Source organism: Limulus polyphemus, unplaced genomic scaffold (assembly GCF_000517525.1).
Source record: "Limulus polyphemus unplaced genomic scaffold, Limulus_polyphemus-2.1.2 Scaffold2491, whole genome shotgun sequence".
In the NCBI taxonomy this organism is placed as follows: domain Eukaryota; kingdom Metazoa; phylum Arthropoda; class Merostomata; order Xiphosura; family Limulidae; genus Limulus; species Limulus polyphemus.
Window position 1 is genome coordinate 79,308 of NW_013668101.1, and position 20,825 is coordinate 100,132.

General features: G+C 31.8%; 1 protein-coding gene across 2 annotated transcripts in view; it reads left to right on the top strand.

The window, feature by feature from the left end:
• LOC106467106 (copine-3-like) overlaps positions 1 to 20,825 on the top strand; it is a 56,812-nt gene that overhangs the window by 24,539 nt on the left and 11,448 nt on the right. For both annotated transcript variants that reach the window (XM_013927426.2, XM_022395227.1), the window contains exons 8-13: positions 3,034 to 3,123; positions 8,230 to 8,325; positions 9,190 to 9,279; positions 13,387 to 13,446; positions 18,411 to 18,544; positions 20,422 to 20,528. In XM_013927426.2, coding sequence (XP_013782880.1) covers positions 3,034 to 3,123; positions 8,230 to 8,325; positions 9,190 to 9,279; positions 13,387 to 13,446; positions 18,411 to 18,544; positions 20,422 to 20,528 — 577 coding nt within the window. The remainder of the gene's footprint in view (positions 1 to 3,033; positions 3,124 to 8,229; positions 8,326 to 9,189; positions 9,280 to 13,386; positions 13,447 to 18,410; positions 18,545 to 20,421; positions 20,529 to 20,825) is intronic.

The following is a 20,825-nucleotide window of genomic DNA, read 5'->3' on the forward strand; positions in this document are numbered from 1 at the left end:
ACCACCACTCAAAAAAAGTACAAAATTAAATATAAATACTCTATAAAATTGCCATTGCTCAGACAACCTATAATTTTTATAGTCTTCAATTTTGTTTGGTTACAGAGCTATCGATTAGAAAATCAGAGCCCTCCTGCCACACCTACCTGTCACATCCTCTCTTTCAGGATTCGTAAATACTTCTCTCTTATGTTTAATTACATATTACCTATCACCAATAGAAAGTCAAGGTTTTCATTTATCAAATAACGTATTGTATAACGTTATGTTCTGAATGGTTAAATGTAAATTTCACTCAGAGTACCAACATCATTCCAGTGAGAAAGTTAAAGACTAAAATATATGAATTTGTAACGACTCTTGTCGCATAGTTAGAAAGCCAGAAATATTTTGAGTGTTAAGGGAATTTATCTACTTTTTGCATGTTATTAGTCTATATTCTTTAGTGCATTATTTAATTTAATAAAAATTATTAAGTGCATTACTATCGTTAGTATCAAAAATTATGGTTTACTCTCTTTGACAATCAGCAGCAAGAAAGCAGAGGATTGGTTAAGTATTTTATTTCTTGTTTTTCATGTTTATTCTTTATGTATAATTATAAAAGTAACTAAAATGTAAAAATAAGGATCCTTTTAGGTTAGTTAAGATTGGATTTGGTAAAATAAATAATAATAATATTATAATAAAAATTTTTCATGAGGCACACACACGTGAGAAGCTCATAGTAGCTCTTGGGTAATGTAATTCGTTAGTATAATGTGAGCTGCACAACTTATAATGGTGTGGATAATAGTTAGATATGGTTCAAAGGGCAATAAAACAAAAAATTTAATTATAAATAGATGTATACTGTTACAAACTTAGAGCAACTTAGGATAAACGAATGTAGTTTCATGTTACAATTTGAAGTCATTCTAGAAAGAAAAAAGGGTAATTTAGAATTATTCAGATTTTTTTTTTTGGTGGTTATAAGGTCAGTCGAATTGACTGATTCCATTTTGAGATAGGGTTGAGAAAATAACAAATAAACTATAAAGTTTTACTGAAAAAAAACCTGTGAAATGCATTACACTATATTGAAAGTTAGAAGTATTAAATCTATAAAGACTTTAAACGAGTACAAAGATGTCACGTGGTCGGTCAAATTGACCTGGGCCCGTGTTGAGAGAGTTAATAATTAAAGATAATCAAGAGTATGTAATTAGGATGTAAGTGAATTCACTTGTGTTTATAACATTGCTCATTAGTACTGGCATGTTTTTAACTTTTTATATCTGCATAGAAATACTGAAGAGTAATTAAATGTTGAAATAGTATTTTAAAATGTTAACTTTTATTTATTTTTGGAAATAAATCACCCACTTTTAGGTGTATAATTGCACCAAGACAATTACTAATTGTTTATATATTGCAGTGATTCTACCTTTCACAAAGTGTTGTTTCCTATGTATGTAGGTAGATTATTATAATATTATGTTGAAAATAAGAAAGTTTCACAGCACCCAAAGTCAAAATTATTGTATATATATACAAAAAAAAAGGCTTCTTGAGTGAGTCAATGGGTTAGGGAAATTGGGAAAAGTCAATGAATTTTATATTTTGCATTTTCAACCTGTTAAGCATTATTTAGGGAATTTTATTTACAGGCAAACACTGTGAAAAGTTGGCGAATTCCATGTGGTTCAGACGCAGGTGTTGAAAAAATAAATTATCATTAGCACTAAAAATTGCACACACAGGTTAATTCTGATGTATTTAGCATGTCAGTATGCATATTTTATGTTTTTTGTATAACAGCCTTTAATTTTTGTGGAGTATGAAGGCAGCTTTAATACTAATAGTTTAGATAAATAGTAGCTAGATTCTTGTCTGAGAGGAACATACAGGCTCTGGACAGGGCTTCATCTTAAAACTTGGTCATGAAAGATAGTTTTACTGTAGACTAAAACTACATTTATTCCCTTGTTGACTCCCTGCTCACTGGTAACCTTGATATCATAATTAACTACTAATGAGTCAAAAGTCCAAAATTCTTGAAAGTCCAAAAATTAATTAAAAATGCACTAAAAAGTAATTATTAGATCACTCGGTAAATTTTACATAAATGGAGTAAAAAGGAAAATTTTAAAGTAATTCTGTTTAGAAACTGGGTAAATAAGGTGAAAGACAATTAATAAATGCATAATATACTTAAATTCACTATTAATAACAATGAATGTGTTATGGATAAGAAAGAAGTTATTTATTATTTAGATTATTTGCATAGTAGATATGTTATTACATCCACAGACTTCTAGTCTGATACTAAAGTTGCATCATTATGCTGGATTTACCCCTTTGGTATTCATGTTGTGATTTGAAGCTGAATGCTGTCTTTTGTTCTCTGAAATGACAAAGTTGTTTGACTGAATATTGTAAAATATATTGAATAGTTTTATGGTGACTTCTTTGTGATGAAGTGAATAATTATGTTTACATGTATAAAATTTCTACTATAAACTAATGAAATTTAGTTACAATTCAAAGCTAATATATATATATTTGTGTGCTTTTATTTTGCTAAGTGTTTTTAAAAGCATTAATGCAAAGAATTTTTTAAAGTTTTTAAATGCAACCAGAAAAAAATACCTATAGGTTAACTTTTAATTTGTTCACTATTTTAAGGTACCTTACTTGCTCTAATACTAAATATTGGTTTTTGGCTGATAAGATTGAGTAGCCATCAGCTATTGGTATCAGCCAAGAAAATCTTACACTGCATCCCTCTTATTCCCAAATACAAATTTTCCAAACAAGTTACGTTACAATATTTACTACTCTCATCTTATTAGATACAATATAGTTTTAATAGTAGGTAAATACACAATACCATGAAAAGTAATCTAAAATAAAGTTTAGACCCACTATTACGGAACAACAAATGTATACAGATACAAGTTTTGACACTTTTTGTCTTTGTTTCAAACATACAGTGCATTGTAAATTTTTCTTAAACACATAATTCTCAGAAAATTTATGCATACTTTCTAGGTGATAAAACACACTCTAAATCCTGTCTGGAAAAAGTTTGATATTGCAGCAAAATCATTTGGTGGAAATAACCCAGAAATTCCTATGTTGGTAAGTTTTCTATCAGATATAAGAAGCGAATAAGCTTTTTAGGGAATTTAACACAAAGATCAATTTATATATTGTAGATTTATTATTATGAATAAGACCTGCTTGAGCTTCTTAGAGAAGTTAATCCCGAGATTCCTGAGTTGGTAGGTTTTTCCATCTTAATTATAAACAGATAAAGTCGAGTGTCCTGTGTTAGTAGTTTTTATTAAAGATAAAAGATGGATTTATAAGGAAGTTAACATTGAATGTCCCGTGTTGGTGCCCCCCAGTGGCACAGCGGTATGTCTGCGGACTTACAACGCTAGAAACCGGGTTTTGATACCTGTGGTGGGCAGAGCACAGATAGCCCATTATGTAGCTTTCTGCTTAATTACAAACAAACAAACAAACCCATGTTGGTAGTTTATATTATAGATAAAAAAATGGATAAGCTTTATAAGGAAGTTAACATTGAGTGTCCTGTATTGGTAGTTTTTATAATAAATAAGAAATGGATAAGCTTTACAAGGAAGTTAACATTGAGTGTCCTGTATTGATAGTTTTTATAAGAAATAGATAAGCTTGCACGGAAGTTAACATTGAGTTTTCTGTATTGATAGTTTTTATAATAAATAAAAAATGGATAAGCTTTACAAGGAAGTTAATACGTAGTGTCCTGTATTGATAGTTTTTATAATAAATAAAAAATGGAAAAGCTTTACAAGGAAGTTAACATTGAGTGTCCTGTATTGGTAGTTTTTATAATATAAAAAAACGGATAAGCTTTACAAGGAAGTTAATACATAGTGTCCTATATCAATAGTTTTTATTATAAGTAAGAAACATATTTTTTTCAGAGAAGTTAATCTTGAGTGTCCTGTGTTATTAGTTTTTGTTATCAGTAAGAAACAGATCAGTTTTTTGGAAAGGTTAGCACAGTTTCTTATGTTGGTAAAATTATTATTCATAAACAAAACTAGTTTTTTTGGAGAGGTTCATCTAAAGTTTTCTACATTAGTAAATATATCTTTATAATAAAATAACAGAAAAACTTCTTGAAGAAAGTCACCCAGATGAATTTGCAAGTATGTTTTAAGTAGACATAAGCAACAAAGATGAACTAGAAATCCAAAGAAAGAGATAAATGCAAACATGACTAAATTTAGGCAGCAGGATGCATATTCTTACTTTCCTCAACTCTATCTTTAGGTACTAATTGTTTTTACAAAATTCATAGCTCAAAGGATACAGACTATTTCAGTGATTAGGTCATTTAGTTGTAGTTATTTAATTTTGTGGTGTGATAGAATGAAAAAAAAAACATTCGTAAGGTATTTTGTTTTTTAATAATCATTTGATACATATTGCGTGACTATTATATATATATTCTCACTCTAAATGCATATTATAGTTAGCAGAAGGTCAACTGGTATAACTCTTTACCCCACACCATTTTTATAAATATCTCAATTGGTCGAGTTGCTACTTATGTGAAAATTTACAGAAAAATAGGATGTATGTTGTTTTTATAAATAATTCTTGATGCCAGTGAATCTTTTTTTTCCCCACCTTCTCAGATTAAAGGACAGTATTGAACTTGTTGTAAAACTTAATGTTTAAGAATTAAGTAAGAAGCTGATACTGAGGAAACATAATTCCCTTATTTCTCTCTAGCAAATTTTTGGAATCTTAATTTTTTTATATTTCTGTTCCTTCACACACTGTTTGTCCATGTGTTCCACGTTTACAGTGTTGTGCAACTTGTAGAAATTTCTTATCTAATGTATTAAACACATATGTGTGCTTACAGGTATGTTGATGAAGCAGTATTTGTGCTTACCACATATTGTGAAATTAAGTTTAACTAATTCAATCTTTTCATCATGTGTGTGTGTGTGTCAATATGTATATTCTTATATAAACACTTGTCCAGACATAGTTCATATCAACTTCTTTATTGTAAAAAAAAATGGTTAAGAGACTGAATAAATAACATTAAACATTTTATTGAAACACCAAACAAGTAAAATCTAAAGCCATAAATTAAAACCAGTAGTCGAAAACCTGCCATACTCTTTAACACTATTATTTTCCACTGAAGAAGACACTAGATAGTGTCAAAACTTATGGTAAGTTTTTAACTCTTGATTTAAACTTAAACAGTTTTTGATTTATGGTTTTAGACTTTACTTGTCTGGTGTTTCAATAAAATATTTAATTAATTTTTGTAACGAGTAAATGTTTTTACCGAAAGCTAACTTTGGTTATGACCAGTGATATGTAGAAGAACTGAATATTAATGACTAAGTGTATTAGATTTAGTGATATTCAAAAAATAATTCATCATAAAACACCAGCTTGAAACCTAGAAGATTTTTTTTGGTTCTTGTTTATATTGGTATGCCATTATTTTATATCCTATATCTACAAAATGAGATGTTTGAGTTTGATAACAGGAAGAAAAATAAAATGCCTTTAAATATTAGCAAAAGTGTGTTAAAGTTTTCTTCATTGCTTGAAATTTATCTGATGATATGGTTTACTCATTTTTGTGTAAAGGAATCGGCTTATTTTGACTGATACTTGCAACATGTAGAAATGAAGAATGTGTTTGTCATGGCTTGAACCTGTTTTTTTAATTACTCCATTAGCAATATTAATCTTAATATCAACCTTTTTCATCTTATCTAGCTAGCTTTAAAACCACTTATATGGACAATTTTTAAACGTCTTTATCTGCACAATTTTTGCTAGGAACATGTTTCTTGTCTTCAGTTGTTGAGTTATCATTCCAGTTTTGGAACTGTGCTATATAAGTTGATATATCTATTTTTTTCTTTACTTCTTAACCACATTTCTGTGATTTGTTCTAATTTGCTTCTGTTTTTAAGAGATAGAATAGTTAAGAATAAATGTAGGAGAAAGGAAGATTAAGCAAATTTTAACAGACACACAGTATAAGTAGAATGTAATTATCCCACAGCTTAGGCTGTTCGCTCTCCCTTAAGTTGAGGATATATTGACTAATAGCCCTGTATTTTATTGTATTTTGTTTTGTTAAGTTTGTGATCATGTAATTATATCTTAAGGAATTGCTTTCATTTATTTTTAAATGTGACCTCCGTTTTATTTAGACATATGTATGTATTATGTATGTGTTCTCTTCATGAAATTTTAACATTTTACATTGAATTGCCTATAATATCATGTTTATTTTACAATTGAATGGTGTTAGTTTGTGGTTTTTCCCCCCATAATAAGTATAATCCACTCTATTTAACATCCACAGAATTCTTAAAATACAAAGGAAATTGTGCCTAAATTAATGATAAAACTAAACCACGTTAACTATTAATATTGAATCCTGACCCAAGTTAAACTATATCAAAGTGCTGGATATTGCAGAAACTTTTTGTTTTCTGCTTGGTATTCCTTAAATTCCAGAGACTCGATAAGCCAGATTTGTGTATGTATATGTGTTATTTAATGGCCTTTCATATTTTATTTTTGCACTGTGTTACTAAGACAAATCACAAAATCTTAATTAACCCTTTTGCTGCATAGTTCGGATATATATGAATAAACATTTATACCCACTGACTGCGAAATTTGGATTTACCCCACAGCTACCAAAAAAAAGTTTCCCTCTACTGCAACATGCGAGAATATCCCCCTGTACTTGAAACAACTGCCAAACCTGCATGCATGTTGCTATCTGGGTTCTATGCCATGAAACCTGGATGTTTGTATGCCTTATTACAAAATTGCCAACTTTGCAGAAACACATATAGAATCTATATAAAGACAGCTTCTTTATATCTTGGATATTGTTATCTAAATAATTTGTTTTATGCTTAAGAAAATTTTTTTAATTTACTTCATTATTTTTCACTATCCAATACGGTTTTCAAGGAATATTACTGTCAGATACAGAAAATACAGCTTCGTTTGACATTGAAAAAGTAATACAAAGAGTGAAATTCATACTTTTATTTTTTATTGGATAATTGACACTTTTTGAGAATCAGCCTTAAAATTAATTGTGCAGTGAAAGGTTTAAGATAACTCACATTTTATTCCTTAAACATTTCACAATTAATACATTACTTGTGTACAAAAACTTTATTAATGTAATCTTTAGGGTTGTATCATAACCTTAACCACAAATTATTTTAATATAGCTTTAAGGCTACATCCTGTTTCTCAAACATATGTTTAAAATAGAGTTTAGACGTAAGGTTAAGATGAAGTTAGGTTTACCTAAGTTTATCTTGGAACACTTCTTCAGATGACACTTTTTCTTAGTATCTATTTTAACACAAATTGTGTCTTTCTGCTCTCAAAACTGTTGCTAGATTCTCAGAAAAATCATAAGAATTAAATCTGCTATCATCTATTTTACAAGTAAAAAGATATCTGAAGTTAGTTGATTATTTTGATGATTCTTCACATGAATGTTTAACTTATCTGAACTGTCTGTTAAGAGAGAAGGAGAACCAAGTTGTGAACATCGATATCATATTACATATTTAATGGATGTACTTTGAGTTGCATCAGACAAGAGTCCTTACCATAAAATCATGACTGAGCATGTAAATTACTTTATGCATTCAAATAATTTGAAATAGAACAAACAGGCTAATTCGTAATTGCTGACATTAATATATTTCAATAACACAAGCTTTACGTGTGATAAATTAACCCTATTTCCTATTCTGATTGAGATGTTTAAGATTGTAAAGGGAATTGATAGCGTTGATGCATCATTTTTTTTCGTACTTAAGGGTGAAAATAGTAGAACTTGGGGACACAAATATAAATTTTTGCAAGGTAGGAGTCATCTTCAGCTAAAACAGTTTTATTTTTCTAACAGGGTGGTTGGTCTTTGGAATGGATTGCCTTTGGATTTTGTGGAGGCAGTAAATTTAAATGAAAGTAAATTTTAATAAAAAATAAAAAACTTTTGTTTTGTTAGAGAAGACTTGAACTCTATACTTCCAGTAAATTTGACCCTTTATTTCAGTTTGAGTTAATGTGGTATTAATTTTATTCATTAGATATATATGTAATATTTTTGTACAGCTTATTTGATGCTGTGCATTGAAAATATAATGTATGCTTGAACAGCTAGTTTGTTATGATCATGACGATGATGGAGGCCATGACATGATTGGAGAGTGTAGAACAACATTGGGACAAATAATGCAGGCACAGAATCAACAAGTAAGTGGCTTTTTATGTAAAAGTATTAAATTCTTCAGAATTATTTGTTTCAAATCCTGATCATATCCACAGATATGAAATTGTCCAAATCAATAAAATATTGTAATTGTATCTGTTTTTGTTATTCTTAGGATAGAGAAACAGAGAAGAAATAAATCTGAAGGCTTGCTTGAGTTTTATAACAATCTAGGATTTTATGTGTAAACAAGAAAACAGCACTTCAGTTTTTAGTGCTTGGCACAGAAACAAACTAGGCGGTGGTTCTATTGAAGAGTCAGATTAATTAAAAGGTTTTATCAAAAACGATGTTAAAGATACACTTCAGATAATTAATTTTTTTATTCACCTGAATTGTGATAACTTTGTTGTCAGAATCAGAGATAATAGTTGTAATATTTTTCCATGAATAAAACTGATTCTCAGTACATAGCATCATGGAAGGAATGTTAAGGCACATTCTTGATTCACTACGTTCTGGTACATTTATTTAATAACGAAGGTTTCACATGTTTGTATACAATCGTAGTTCTTCGGTTGAAAGCTATAGGACGATTAGTGAATGAGATAGCTTAATATAAAAATGTAAGGACCTATGTGAAATATTGCAAACAAGTTGTTGTAAAGCACCTGCTTAAATCATTATATACAAGTTAGTGTAACACAGTGTTTAACACATATTGCAAATGCTTGTAGTTTCTTATGTTACTTTAAAATCTTCTAAAATATTTACAGTTGTAGTACTTGTGTGTATATAAATATTATATATATTTTAACATCCATAAGTTGGCATGCTTTGTTGACTTACTGAAGGTAATATGGATCTGAGTAGAACTCATAAAATGTATGAATTTCTCATTTTTGTAGGTATCGTGGCCATGCATCAACATGAAGAAAAAACAGAAGAAAGGGAACTCGTATACAAATTCTGGAACAATTATACTTAGTTCCTGTCAAGTAAGTTTGTTGTAAATATATGTCTGAAAAACGAGAAATTATTCATCTCCATGCATTGACATGCTTACAGGATATATCAAGGCCAATAAACACCCAACTCTGAACTAGTTATTAGTGTAAAATATTATTATTTCTAGTTTTAAATTTGCAAAATGATTTGATTCTTAAGTTAAAATTAAAATGTAAATATTGGCACAATTTTCTTCTTTGATTTCTAGGCTTATTGCTGACTAAAAGAAATGTTTGATATTATTAAAGTATTTGGTAACCATGATTATCTTATCATAACTGATTTCTAACTTACAATACACAATTTTTCTTCTTAATTTTTGTTGAAGAGTATACTTAGATTTCTTCAGTATTTCATCTTTATTTTTTTTCTGCTGTCTTTGGATACATTTCAGGATTTTCATGAACATTTTCTTCATCCTCATCTGGTTCTTTTATTATCTACTGTTTCTTTGGCACTTCCTTTCAGATAATATTGGTCACTTTCCTTCTTATTTGATAGTTGTGTAGAATACTCATTATTGTACTAATCTGTGTCAGTGTCCTTCTGAGTTCAGTTGCCAACTGTAGTGGGTTGGGATTCTGCTTTAACCCATTGACTATTTTCAATGTTTTGCTTGTATTTTTATTTTATTTTTTTGTATTATTGTTATTATTTTTTCTCTATCCACAAATTTCTGCTCCATAGTTAATACAGGAATTTATGAAGCTTTCAAATAAATGAAACTATTTGTATCCTGTATTCCACTTTTAGCAACACTCCATGCATTTACTACATTAATATGTTTTATCTGTTCTGTTACCATGCTGTTGTTGCTGACTCAATACCCCAGATATGTATATTTTAATGACTTATATCTGCTGACCTATTCATTCCCATGTTTCATTCTTCGCTACTTTTTTTTACGTTTAAGATTATTTGATCCATCTTCATATATTTTTCAAGTTTCTTAAGCATCCTCTGCACGTCCTTTAGAAAAACTGCCACCGTTACAATAATAAATATCATCCACATATTTCAAATACTGTTTTACTTATCACGCTTCAACTAATATATTTTTTCCACGAACTCATCTTCTGAGTCATTTTAATCTGATGCAGATAATCTAGGACTTAACAAACATCCTTGTTTGATTCCTTTCATTGTTCAAAATCTTTCTGATCTCTGTTTTTTTCTTTTAATTCCATTTATCACTTTTATTTATTTTATTTTTACAATGTCTAACACTTTAAAATATTCTTATTTCGTCCCTTTCTGGTGAACAATATTTTCTGTCCAGTATGTCAAATGCAGCTTTAAAGTATATAAAAAATACATAATTTCTTTTTTTATAATTTGTCTTCTATTAAGTTTTTTTATGACACCATATTATCTCTGGGAGAATTTATTTTCCTACTAACCACTCATAAGCTTTCTTATCATCATTCCAGCCATTAATTTATATATTACATTTAATAATTAGACTCATCTGTAGTGATTTATATCTGCTTCATTTTCTGGTTTGTAAATTTAATAAATATCTGCCATTCTCCATTTTTTTATATGCTATTTTGTTTGTGTATTTTGTTCATAGTTGCAAAGACTTTGGTTCTTGATTTTTTTATTAGTTCGTATTAAAGTAATATTTTTAATTACTTTTTGAGTTCTTCTGCTCACCAACTATTCAATTTCTCATCTTGAACACTTCTTTTTTCCTTATTTAACCTCTTGCAATTCTACTTTATTCTCTTCACCTTTTAAATGTTCTTAAAATGTTCCTTCTGTTGATTGTTTTATATTCATTACTTGTCCACCTTATTATTAATTTCAGGTTTATATATATTCGCTACTTTTTAAAACTTCTTCTTTGTTTTTTTACTTCTTCCCAGTTATTTGTCTCTTTCTTTGTTCTTCTTTTGGTATAATTGTTGCACTTCCTTTCTTCTTTTAACATATTATTTACTCTCTTTTTCCAACCTTTCCCTTTGAAATGTCTTCATTTCTTCTATCTTTTTTTTTTGCTTTTTATATACCCAGTTAAACTATATTTCCTTTTCTTCTTTGATCCTTCCATCTTAACCCATTCTACTGTCATTTAATAAATAATATTAATAATTTCCAGAACATTCTCCTTGTCTTCTGTATGTATCACCATATTCTTTTCACTTCTGTTCAAAATACGTTTTTCTTTGTTCTTTCTGTAACTGGCATATGATTCAACTCTATCCTATTTTCTACTTCCATCCTCCTAATAATCAATTCTGATCTTTTTTTTTCAATTATATAGTCCACCACCAAATCTCATCTTGCTCCTTTACAGGCTGTTTTCTTTCTCATCCCTTTCCACTTTTCTGTTCAAGACCATCAATACCCAAATTTCACAAAATTCTGTAAACTTTTCCTCTTCCCTATTGAATTCTTAATTTTGTGAATTGTTCCATCCTTTCCATGGTATCTCGCATACCTTTTTCCTCTTTTCCATCACATTTTTGTCCTTTTTTTTTATGATCCTTACTTACTTACTAACATTATATATTTTCCTTCTTGCAATCCTTTCTCCAGTTTGCTTTAGACCCTGCTAAAGTATTTTTACTCCCTGATTTTTATACACCACTACCTACCTTTTTTTGGTATTTAACTGAAAATCCTATATCATCCTTCACTTTTTATCCCAAACCTCTTTCGACTCTTATTGTATGCTCTTCTTTTGCTCTTTTCTCATTCTACATATTTAATTTTCAACTCCTACTTAACACCACATTTATTTTATGTTCTACTTTGTAACTTTGATTCCATCCTTGTCTCTGTTAGGATCACCTTTAATGTTTCTAAACATACTCCCAGTAATCATTATTCTCATTAAATAATCCCATTATGTTTCACCCCATTATTTCATCACTGCTCTCTGTTATTCTTTCTTTTTATCTTGTTTATTTTGTTGTACTTTTTTTTATTTTTTGTCTTCTTCACATATTTGCCTTACATCCTCTTTTTCCCAGTTTTGTTTCTTTTTTAATCACCACCTCTGACTTCTCATTATTCCATTCAAAACATTAACCTCCAGTTATTATTATTATATCTCACTCTCACCCTATTCCCTCTCTCTCTTTTTCTTGGCTTTTTCAAACAATTTTTCTTTTTTTTCTAGTTTGTGCTAAATAATCCGTTTTTTGTATATTCCCATAACTTTTAAATTTTTTCTTTCTTTCTTACAGAATTTTTCTTTCTGTTTATTATTAAAATTTCACTATTGTAGGTCTAGAATACTCTCCTCCTTGCATTCCTACTTGATGTGCTTGAGTAGTTCCTGGTGGGGCCAGTCTATAATTTTTTTGTTCTCTAATTTGGCTTCTTTTCTTCTGGCTCTTCCCAAGTTTCAGCTTCATATTACACATTCTGTGTCTTCCTATCTTCCCTCTCTTATTCCAGTTATGCATATTTTACATATTATATTGTTTATTCTTTTTCATTCTCTGTTTTATTACGTTTAACTTCTTATGAAATATCTTCTGATTTATTCCATATATTTTCCTTTCTCTTTCATTTTGTATAAGACATTTAATTTTTCCTTGCCTTTCTAATATTTTAGATCTTTCCAGAAACTTTCTCTTCATTTTCCTTATGTTAAAAACATTTTTTTTCTACTTTGATAAGCTACTACTACTTTCCCTCTTCCCTGTTACTATTATGTAGACTGTTCCATTTGTGATAATTGAACTAAATTTTACAACATTATATTTCTCCTAAAAAATCTCATTTCTCTCTTCTAAAACTTCTGCTTTCCAGATCTTAAATACCTTCTGCAGCTTTTGCAGTCCTTTTTTCACAACTTCAAATACAGTTTTACTGTTTTTTTATTGCTTTCCTCTGGAACACTTTTCAACATAACACATCCTTCCATCATCATTATATAGAGCACTCTCACTTACACTGATTATAATCCTCATGCATCTTTACATTAAAAAATCAGTAGTCACTTTTCAAAAATATATTTTATTTAATTAAAAGTAAGTATATTACAGAAAATGTATCAATATTTCGGGTTATCTTAGTGTGTGTATTCATGTAACATTTCATTATTAGAAAGTAATCAGGCTTAAAATTTATGCATTTTGTAGGTTACGAAAGACTACAGCTTCTTAGACTACATCTTTGGTGGAACACAGATTAACTTCACTGTAAGTATATATGTAAACTGTTGAAACAAGTTAAATGCATTTGAAGAATTAAATTTTAAAGAATTGAAAGATATTCTTTTATTTTTTTAAGTGCTGATGATCTGCTTCTTGAACCACCAATACTGCTACAGCTCTTTATTGTGTGTGTGTTTGTAATCTAATTTGTTAGGTTTGAATAAAGCTCTTATTTTGGCCATGCATTTGAAGTAGCACAGTTGTCTAATTAGCAGTAACTCAATTCCTGGAGAACATTGTTTTATTCAAAGTTGAAATGATTAATTCTCTTTTTGTTTTTTGAAATTTTGTAATTCAAAAATGTATTATAAAATATTTTGATTTGATTAATAAACAAATCCACACAAGCTGTAGTGAAGAAAATTGTTAGAGATTATACATCACAACACTGAAAGGAAATATTTCAAAACATACTTACCTCCTTTCACACTACAGCTATTACTTGAATGCCAGGATTTCCTTCCTTTGCCCATCTAAGCATTGGTCTGATTTTTTCTTGCTTGCTCCAGTCTTTTATTCCCCACTTAATTGCCCTTGGCAATATCTGTCTCCTGACACACTCCACCTATGTCAATATGCCCTCTATCCTGGTGTTGTATATAAACACCTCATTCAGATAATATTTTCACTTTTTCTCGACAAAGCATTTACTAATTGGTTTCTCTGCACTAAGGCTGTTGGAGATACTTTGAGCATTTTTCATGATACCTATTGGATTTTCGTATACAGCATGAATTTCTGGATTACTGTTTCTGGCACGGAGGTAAATCCCCTCTCCTATCTCACTTCTTACATCCAGCGTTGCTCAACAATTAGGAATAGGGAGTGGCTTGTAGTGAGATGGAGACATATCTTCGTCCAGTGGTGCTTCTCTGAGGGGCTCTGAGACTGCACTTGCAGGTGATCCTGGATATTCTGGAGAGAATTTAGACTTTTTCCAGCACTTTCCTTTACTCTGTTGGCTTCTCATGAGGCCAATTTTAATCAGCCACCTCTGGCTTCTTTTCTTCAGTTGGTAAATAGAGTGTGTGATGTTTTGGGTCTTTACCTGGTTGCTTTTGAGTTTGTGCCTTCCTTTATGGTGGAAAGATTTGGGGACGAATACTTAGTTCTCCCTCCATTTCCTGATATTGCGGTTCATGCAGGGAGGTTTATTGTTCAGTTACACGAAGGAACAGCTATGCCTTGTCCGTCACGTTTTTCAGCGCAACATGCTTTAGCTTACCACCACCAGGTGGATGTGTATTTAGACTCTTAAACAATACACCTGCTCCTGGAAATATGGGGTTCCAGAATGAAGTCTGTGGTCAATCTGAATCACAATTTTCTAGGACTCATCTGACCCTAACTACGGTGTTAAAATATTTACCATCTCTCCAACTTTTGTTGGAAGCCTCTCAGTGATTGCTACGTCAAATTTGGACCATAATTAGCATCTAACTTGGTTCTATTGTCAGCTTCTACACTTTCCCTAGTCTCTTGGCTGGTATGTTCGTCTACTGGCTGTCACCCTTCATGAGTTATGAGACCCTCTTTCTACGCCCCTTGATTTTTGCAGGTGTTCCACAGTATTTGGAATCAAGGCTCGATATCACCCCTCTGCACTCATACCTGTCGTCATTGGGTTCTCGACTTTCATCTGCTCCTATAGGGGGTCATAGTTCTGCCCTAAAATGACTGTCCTGATCCCCTAACATCATCTACTCGGTCCAGTGGTACCCAGAATAGATTCTGCCCTCATCCATGAGGTTCCTTCACTTGGCTGTAACCATGCTAGTGGCAGCAGTGACTACTGTATACCTTTGAGGTCTGTGGGGGCTTTGTTTTGAAAATTTTTGGACGTTTGGGAAACCTTTACCACCAATCCATGGGTACTAAAGGTCCTTGCATCAGGATTAGTCATTCAATTCACATATTCATTATCATTAGCAGCCGACTCCCATCTGGCTCCATACTATGGAACAGGCAGTCCAACTCTTACTCACATCTCCTTCTCCCACTGCTCGGGTGGTTCTTTCTCTTATGGGGATGTGGGCATCGCTTGAATACCTCATTCCTTTGGGATGAGAACACATGAGATCCCTTCAGTGGTCTCTATGCAAACAATGGATCATGAACAGTGATCCACTGTATTCCCCAGTCTTCTTATTCAGGATCAATATCTTCAATCTCGAGTGGTGGTTAGATCGGAAAAATACTATAATGGGTATTCCTCTGCTGCCACTTCGTCCAGAGATCCATCTCTTTGTGGATCCCTTGTTTCAGGGATGGGGTGCATATCTCAACAGTCAGGAATTTCAGGGCCTATGGATGGACAACAAGGCTTCTCTACACATCTATGTTTTAGAACTTCTTGCTGTTCAAAAGATGATGTCTCAAGGTCTGGGCTTATTGAGGAGAAAACTCGTCATGCTTCACTTTAACAGTTCCATTGTGGTGTCTTACTTTTCTCATCACGGGGGCACTCTCTTTGTTTTTGAATCTTGGATCCTCTTTATTGGGCTCACTTCCATTATATCATCCTACTAGCTTGCCATGTTATGGGGTGATGAATATGGTGGCAGTTCAACTGTCTCGACCCAACCAGATTCTCCTGACAGAATGGATGCTTCATTTGGAAGTTTTCTGTTGGATTTGCTCTCAGTTGAGGACAACGATGATCGATGCATTTGCCACTCATTGAAACACTCAACTGCCAGCATTTTGGTCTCTGGTACCTTACCCTCAGATATTGGCAATAGATACATTCAGTCATGATTGCATCTGTATGCCTTCCAACTGATTTATATGTTACGCAGTGTACTAGCTATGATTCGTTAAATCCCTTGTGTTCTGTTGGTAGCAACAGCTTGGGTGGGTCAACTCTGGTTTCTGCTTCTGCAGCACTTTCAGAAGTGCTCACCTTTTCCACTTCCTTTTTGGCCATCTGTGTTGAAGCAGCCATGACCTTACATTGTACACCCAGCCATCCCAAAGCTCAAACTTCATGCTTGGAGGTGATGCGGTACTTTGCACAGCATCGGGGTTTAACTTCTAAGGTTGAAATGTATCTGTCTCAGTCTCTGCATAGTCCCATGATGGATATTTATCAATGGAAATGGCACACATATCGACAATGATGTATTGTAAGGAGGTTGAACCATAGCTTGTTTTTTGACCTGGCTTGTTGACAAGGGTTTTGCATCTTCCACAATCACCTTATACATGGCAGCCTTATCATCTACCTTTAGATACTCTAAGAGACAAAATTTATTTGAGTTCTTAGTGCTCTCTGGCCTCCTTAAGTCATTTCAAGTCCTTCATCCCAAATGGCTGGTCGAGTTACCTACCTGGGATATTAAGGTGGTGTTACATGATCTTTCTTGACATCTGTTTGAGCCCTTAGCCTCATATATTAGGTATCTCCTTTCCCTTAATGTTCATTTTTTGTTGCTTCTAGCCTGCAGATGTCACCAGTTGGAATTTGCACTGTGTGTGCACAGGATGCTTTATCATTCTACCTACATCCTCCTATACCCAGACAGGTCCTTCTTACCAGTTGGTGTACCACTGCTTCTCTTAGTATCACAGTTACATCCATCACATTTTTTCTGTGCTTCCTTTGGACTAAGATGTAGTCAATCTGTGTATTATTCTGTTTGCTCTTGTATATGATGAGGTGCTCCTCTCTCTCTTTTGGAACCAAGTATTAATCAGGAACAAATCCATACTCTCTGCCATTTCTAGCAATCTCTCTCCTTCCACATTTCTTATTTCATAGCCTCTCTTTCCCATGTGTCCCTTCACACCCTTCCACTTTTTCTTACATGTGCATTCAGATCTGGCCCAACAATTATCATCTCAATATCTGGTATCCCTATAATAATGTCTTGTAGTTTCTCATCAAATACCTCGTTCTCCTCATCAGAGCATCCTGTCTGCAGAGCGTAACTTGATACTATGTTCAGCATCCCTTCCTCAGTTGTCACTTTCATGAGCATGAGTCGGTCCAATGTTCTCTGTACTTCAACCACTTTTATCTCGATTTCCTTATCTGACATAATTCCAACTGCATTCCTTTGTTTTGACACACATGCATAAAACAGCTTGTAGCCTGCACCTATTTCTTTTGTACTCTGTCCTTTACACTTGGTCTAATGAACACACAGAGTCTTTAATCTTTTTTTTTTCTAGTGAATCTCCTAATCCTGTTTTTCAGCTCTCTTCTTTAGACATTTTCGCTGGCTATTGGTACCTCTTGCCAACTTTTCACACCGTCCGAGGGATAGCAGTGCGCATCACCTATGGGGGATGCCCTAGCTCTATGGCATACCATGTGGTTCTACATCCTACCTGTATGGCATATCACATGATTCTTCTCCATATTCGATTTGCAAAGTTTATACACCTCGGTTGCAAGCCCTGATGGCAACCTTTCTCAACCAGAATTACAATAACACTAATTATAGAAATTCTACAATCACAACTACTGAAAAGTGTATTTGAAGAGATTTTTGTAAAAATACCAAACCTTTATTTATTAGAGGTGACTGAAGTGTAAAAATACTTTTGTCTCTTAACTGTATGCTTAGGATATACATTCATGTTAAAATTCTTATGTATATATTGCGTTATATCTTTACTGTAAGATCGACCTGTATTAACTGCATAATTGTCCATTAATTAGTTCATTAATCTTCTTTTGTTCTGATTTGGAAACGTGGGTTTTTTTTACCAAACATTTTCATTCCATTTCATCTTTAAGCTTTTCTAGTGCTTCATGATTACGAATGACACTTTTAACTATCATACATATGAATTTATTTGGAAATTTACCTGTAATTGCTGAAATGATACCTTTGTGGTCTACCATGTAGCATATATTACCATATTATTATATAATAGAGTATTTACTACTTAATTGATATTATTATATAATAGAATATGACTGTATTACAATATTTTATCAGGTTGCTGTTGACTTCACTGCCTCTAATGGCGACCCACGAGACCCAAACTCCCTTCATCACATCGATCCCATTCATCACAACGAATATATGAAAGCAATTTGGGCTGTTGGCAATGTTATACAAGATTATGATAGGTACATTTATACTTGAAAAATGATACTAGCAAATAGTATAAAAATACTTGTTGAAATAGTTGTATTTATTAAGTAACATTTCAGCTATGTTTACAGGTCTCATGTAAACATAGTAGCAGTAGACGTGTGAAAGGAAAACAAAATTAAATGTCATCTTATAAGCACAGTTTTATCTATAGCAATATTTTACTTTTTTGTTTGTGACTGTAGTTATTTTTAGAAGCAAATGTGGCTCGACAAATATGATTATTTATTTTTTGGATTGCATCTGAATGAGAAAAACCTACATATTTTGAGTTTTTTGAGTAGGAAGCAAATGGTGGATAAACAAGAAATCATGAAAGTGAGCAATTATCGTAACTGACTGCTTGTTGTACCTGTAACTAACAGGTGGAGCGTATATGTCTTTATTGACAGTAAGAGCTAATATCTTGTGACTTTAGACAAATGTCAAGTTATAAGTGCTGAGATTTGAAACACATTTGATGAAGGCATGTGTGTTGAGCTGGGAGGTGATAAATTTTAAAGAATTCAACCAGCATGATGTGGGTCTTCTTTATCATAATGCATTTAAAGTTGTCATTTATTTTTTAAAGCTGAAAAGTTGATCATTACATATGCAATAAAGATACAATTATTAATAAGGCCAATTTTTAAAAAATCTTTTGGCAACTGATTTGAAGATTCTGCTCTCTCTGAACAAAAACTTTCAAAGGCCGTCACTTTATTTGACCTTTGGTTTGAATACTTCATTGGTTTAGAAAGTGGTTTAGTTCAAAATGTGTAGTGATAGCAAAAGTCTTCAAATTTGTGGCTGAAATGAATGATGAACTTAGGCAATGAACCTCAACAATTTGTCTCTCAAAGCAGTCACATAACATTATGTGGTGATCGTAGTGATCATGTACTAGCCACACGGTCAGTCCCTATTTTTATTTTTCACTTGTTCAAATAAAAAAACAGAAAAGAGATCACGTTTTAAAAATTTTGTTTTTTTGCATTACACATTTATTGATAACTTCAACCTTTTCAAATTTAATGAAGCTTCAAAGTACATTCTCTATTGTCATCACAATTTTTAAGATTAAGCTGTACACAATACTACACAATGACATCATCAATTTTGCTGTACATAATCGGAATCAGGCCTTTTGTAATTGGCAATCAGTGATTTCCGATTTTGACAGAATCAGTAAAACAGTAAATGAAATACTGAATATATTAATGAAAAAAAAGAATTAATTGGACACAGTAGATTGTGTACAACAAGTAGGTTGGTAATGTTTGTAAATATGACAGATAAATTGAGTATTATGTTAACAAAGTTCAGGACCATCTCTAATTTTTATATTGTTAATACGGCTCGACAAAAATGGAGGATATAATTTCAAACTCTAAACTGTATGGGGGTTATTAAAAATATTTGGTAATAGTATTATACAATATAAGAGGTACAGTGAGGGGTATAGAATTGTCAGTGTTGAAAGCTGTGCAACATTATTTTAGACTTGAATACTTTTTGGGAAATTGAAGATGTAGTTTACTCATTATAAGCTATTGACAAAAAATGAGAATGAGAGAGATTGGAAAATGTTCTGGTAATAAAATTATATAAATCGTGGGTTTAAAGGCTGTTGATAAAAGTTTTCTAAAGGTAGGTTGAAAATATTTGGCTTTGAAAATTTTTGACCATGTCTGATTGATGTGTTATTGTAACAGTGTTAGGCAAAGAAAATGATATTAATGTTTGGTAGAAAATTAAAAGTGCTTTAACAAACGTGTTGGCCTCATAAAATATAATTTCATATTAAAACTTTCAGGAAGTAAGAAAAACTAAGTTTAGAAAATTAACATTTCAATTTATTGTCTGTTTTTAGCGATAAAATGTTTCCAGCTCTTGGTTTTGGTGCAAAGATTCCTCCTAACTGGCAGGTTTCTCATGAATTTCCTCTGAATTTCAACATTAATAACCCATTTTGTTCAGGTGAGTTTGTAACATAGTTGTGTATGTGTGTGACATGAACATCAGTTAATTAATTTTAATGGTGAGTGTAATAGGAATGTTTATTGATTATCCATATGCTTGGCATAAAGTAGGTGTTAATTAGCTAATCACGGTGAAGACTATAATAGGAAATTTTGATTGCTTAACCATATTCTTTTTAGTGTGGATAAAATTTCAACTAAGTAACAGTAATGGTGCAAATAATTTCAGTTTATTAACCTCAATGATAATTCAGAAGGTAATGTTAGTCAACAATTATCATGATGAGAATGTTAT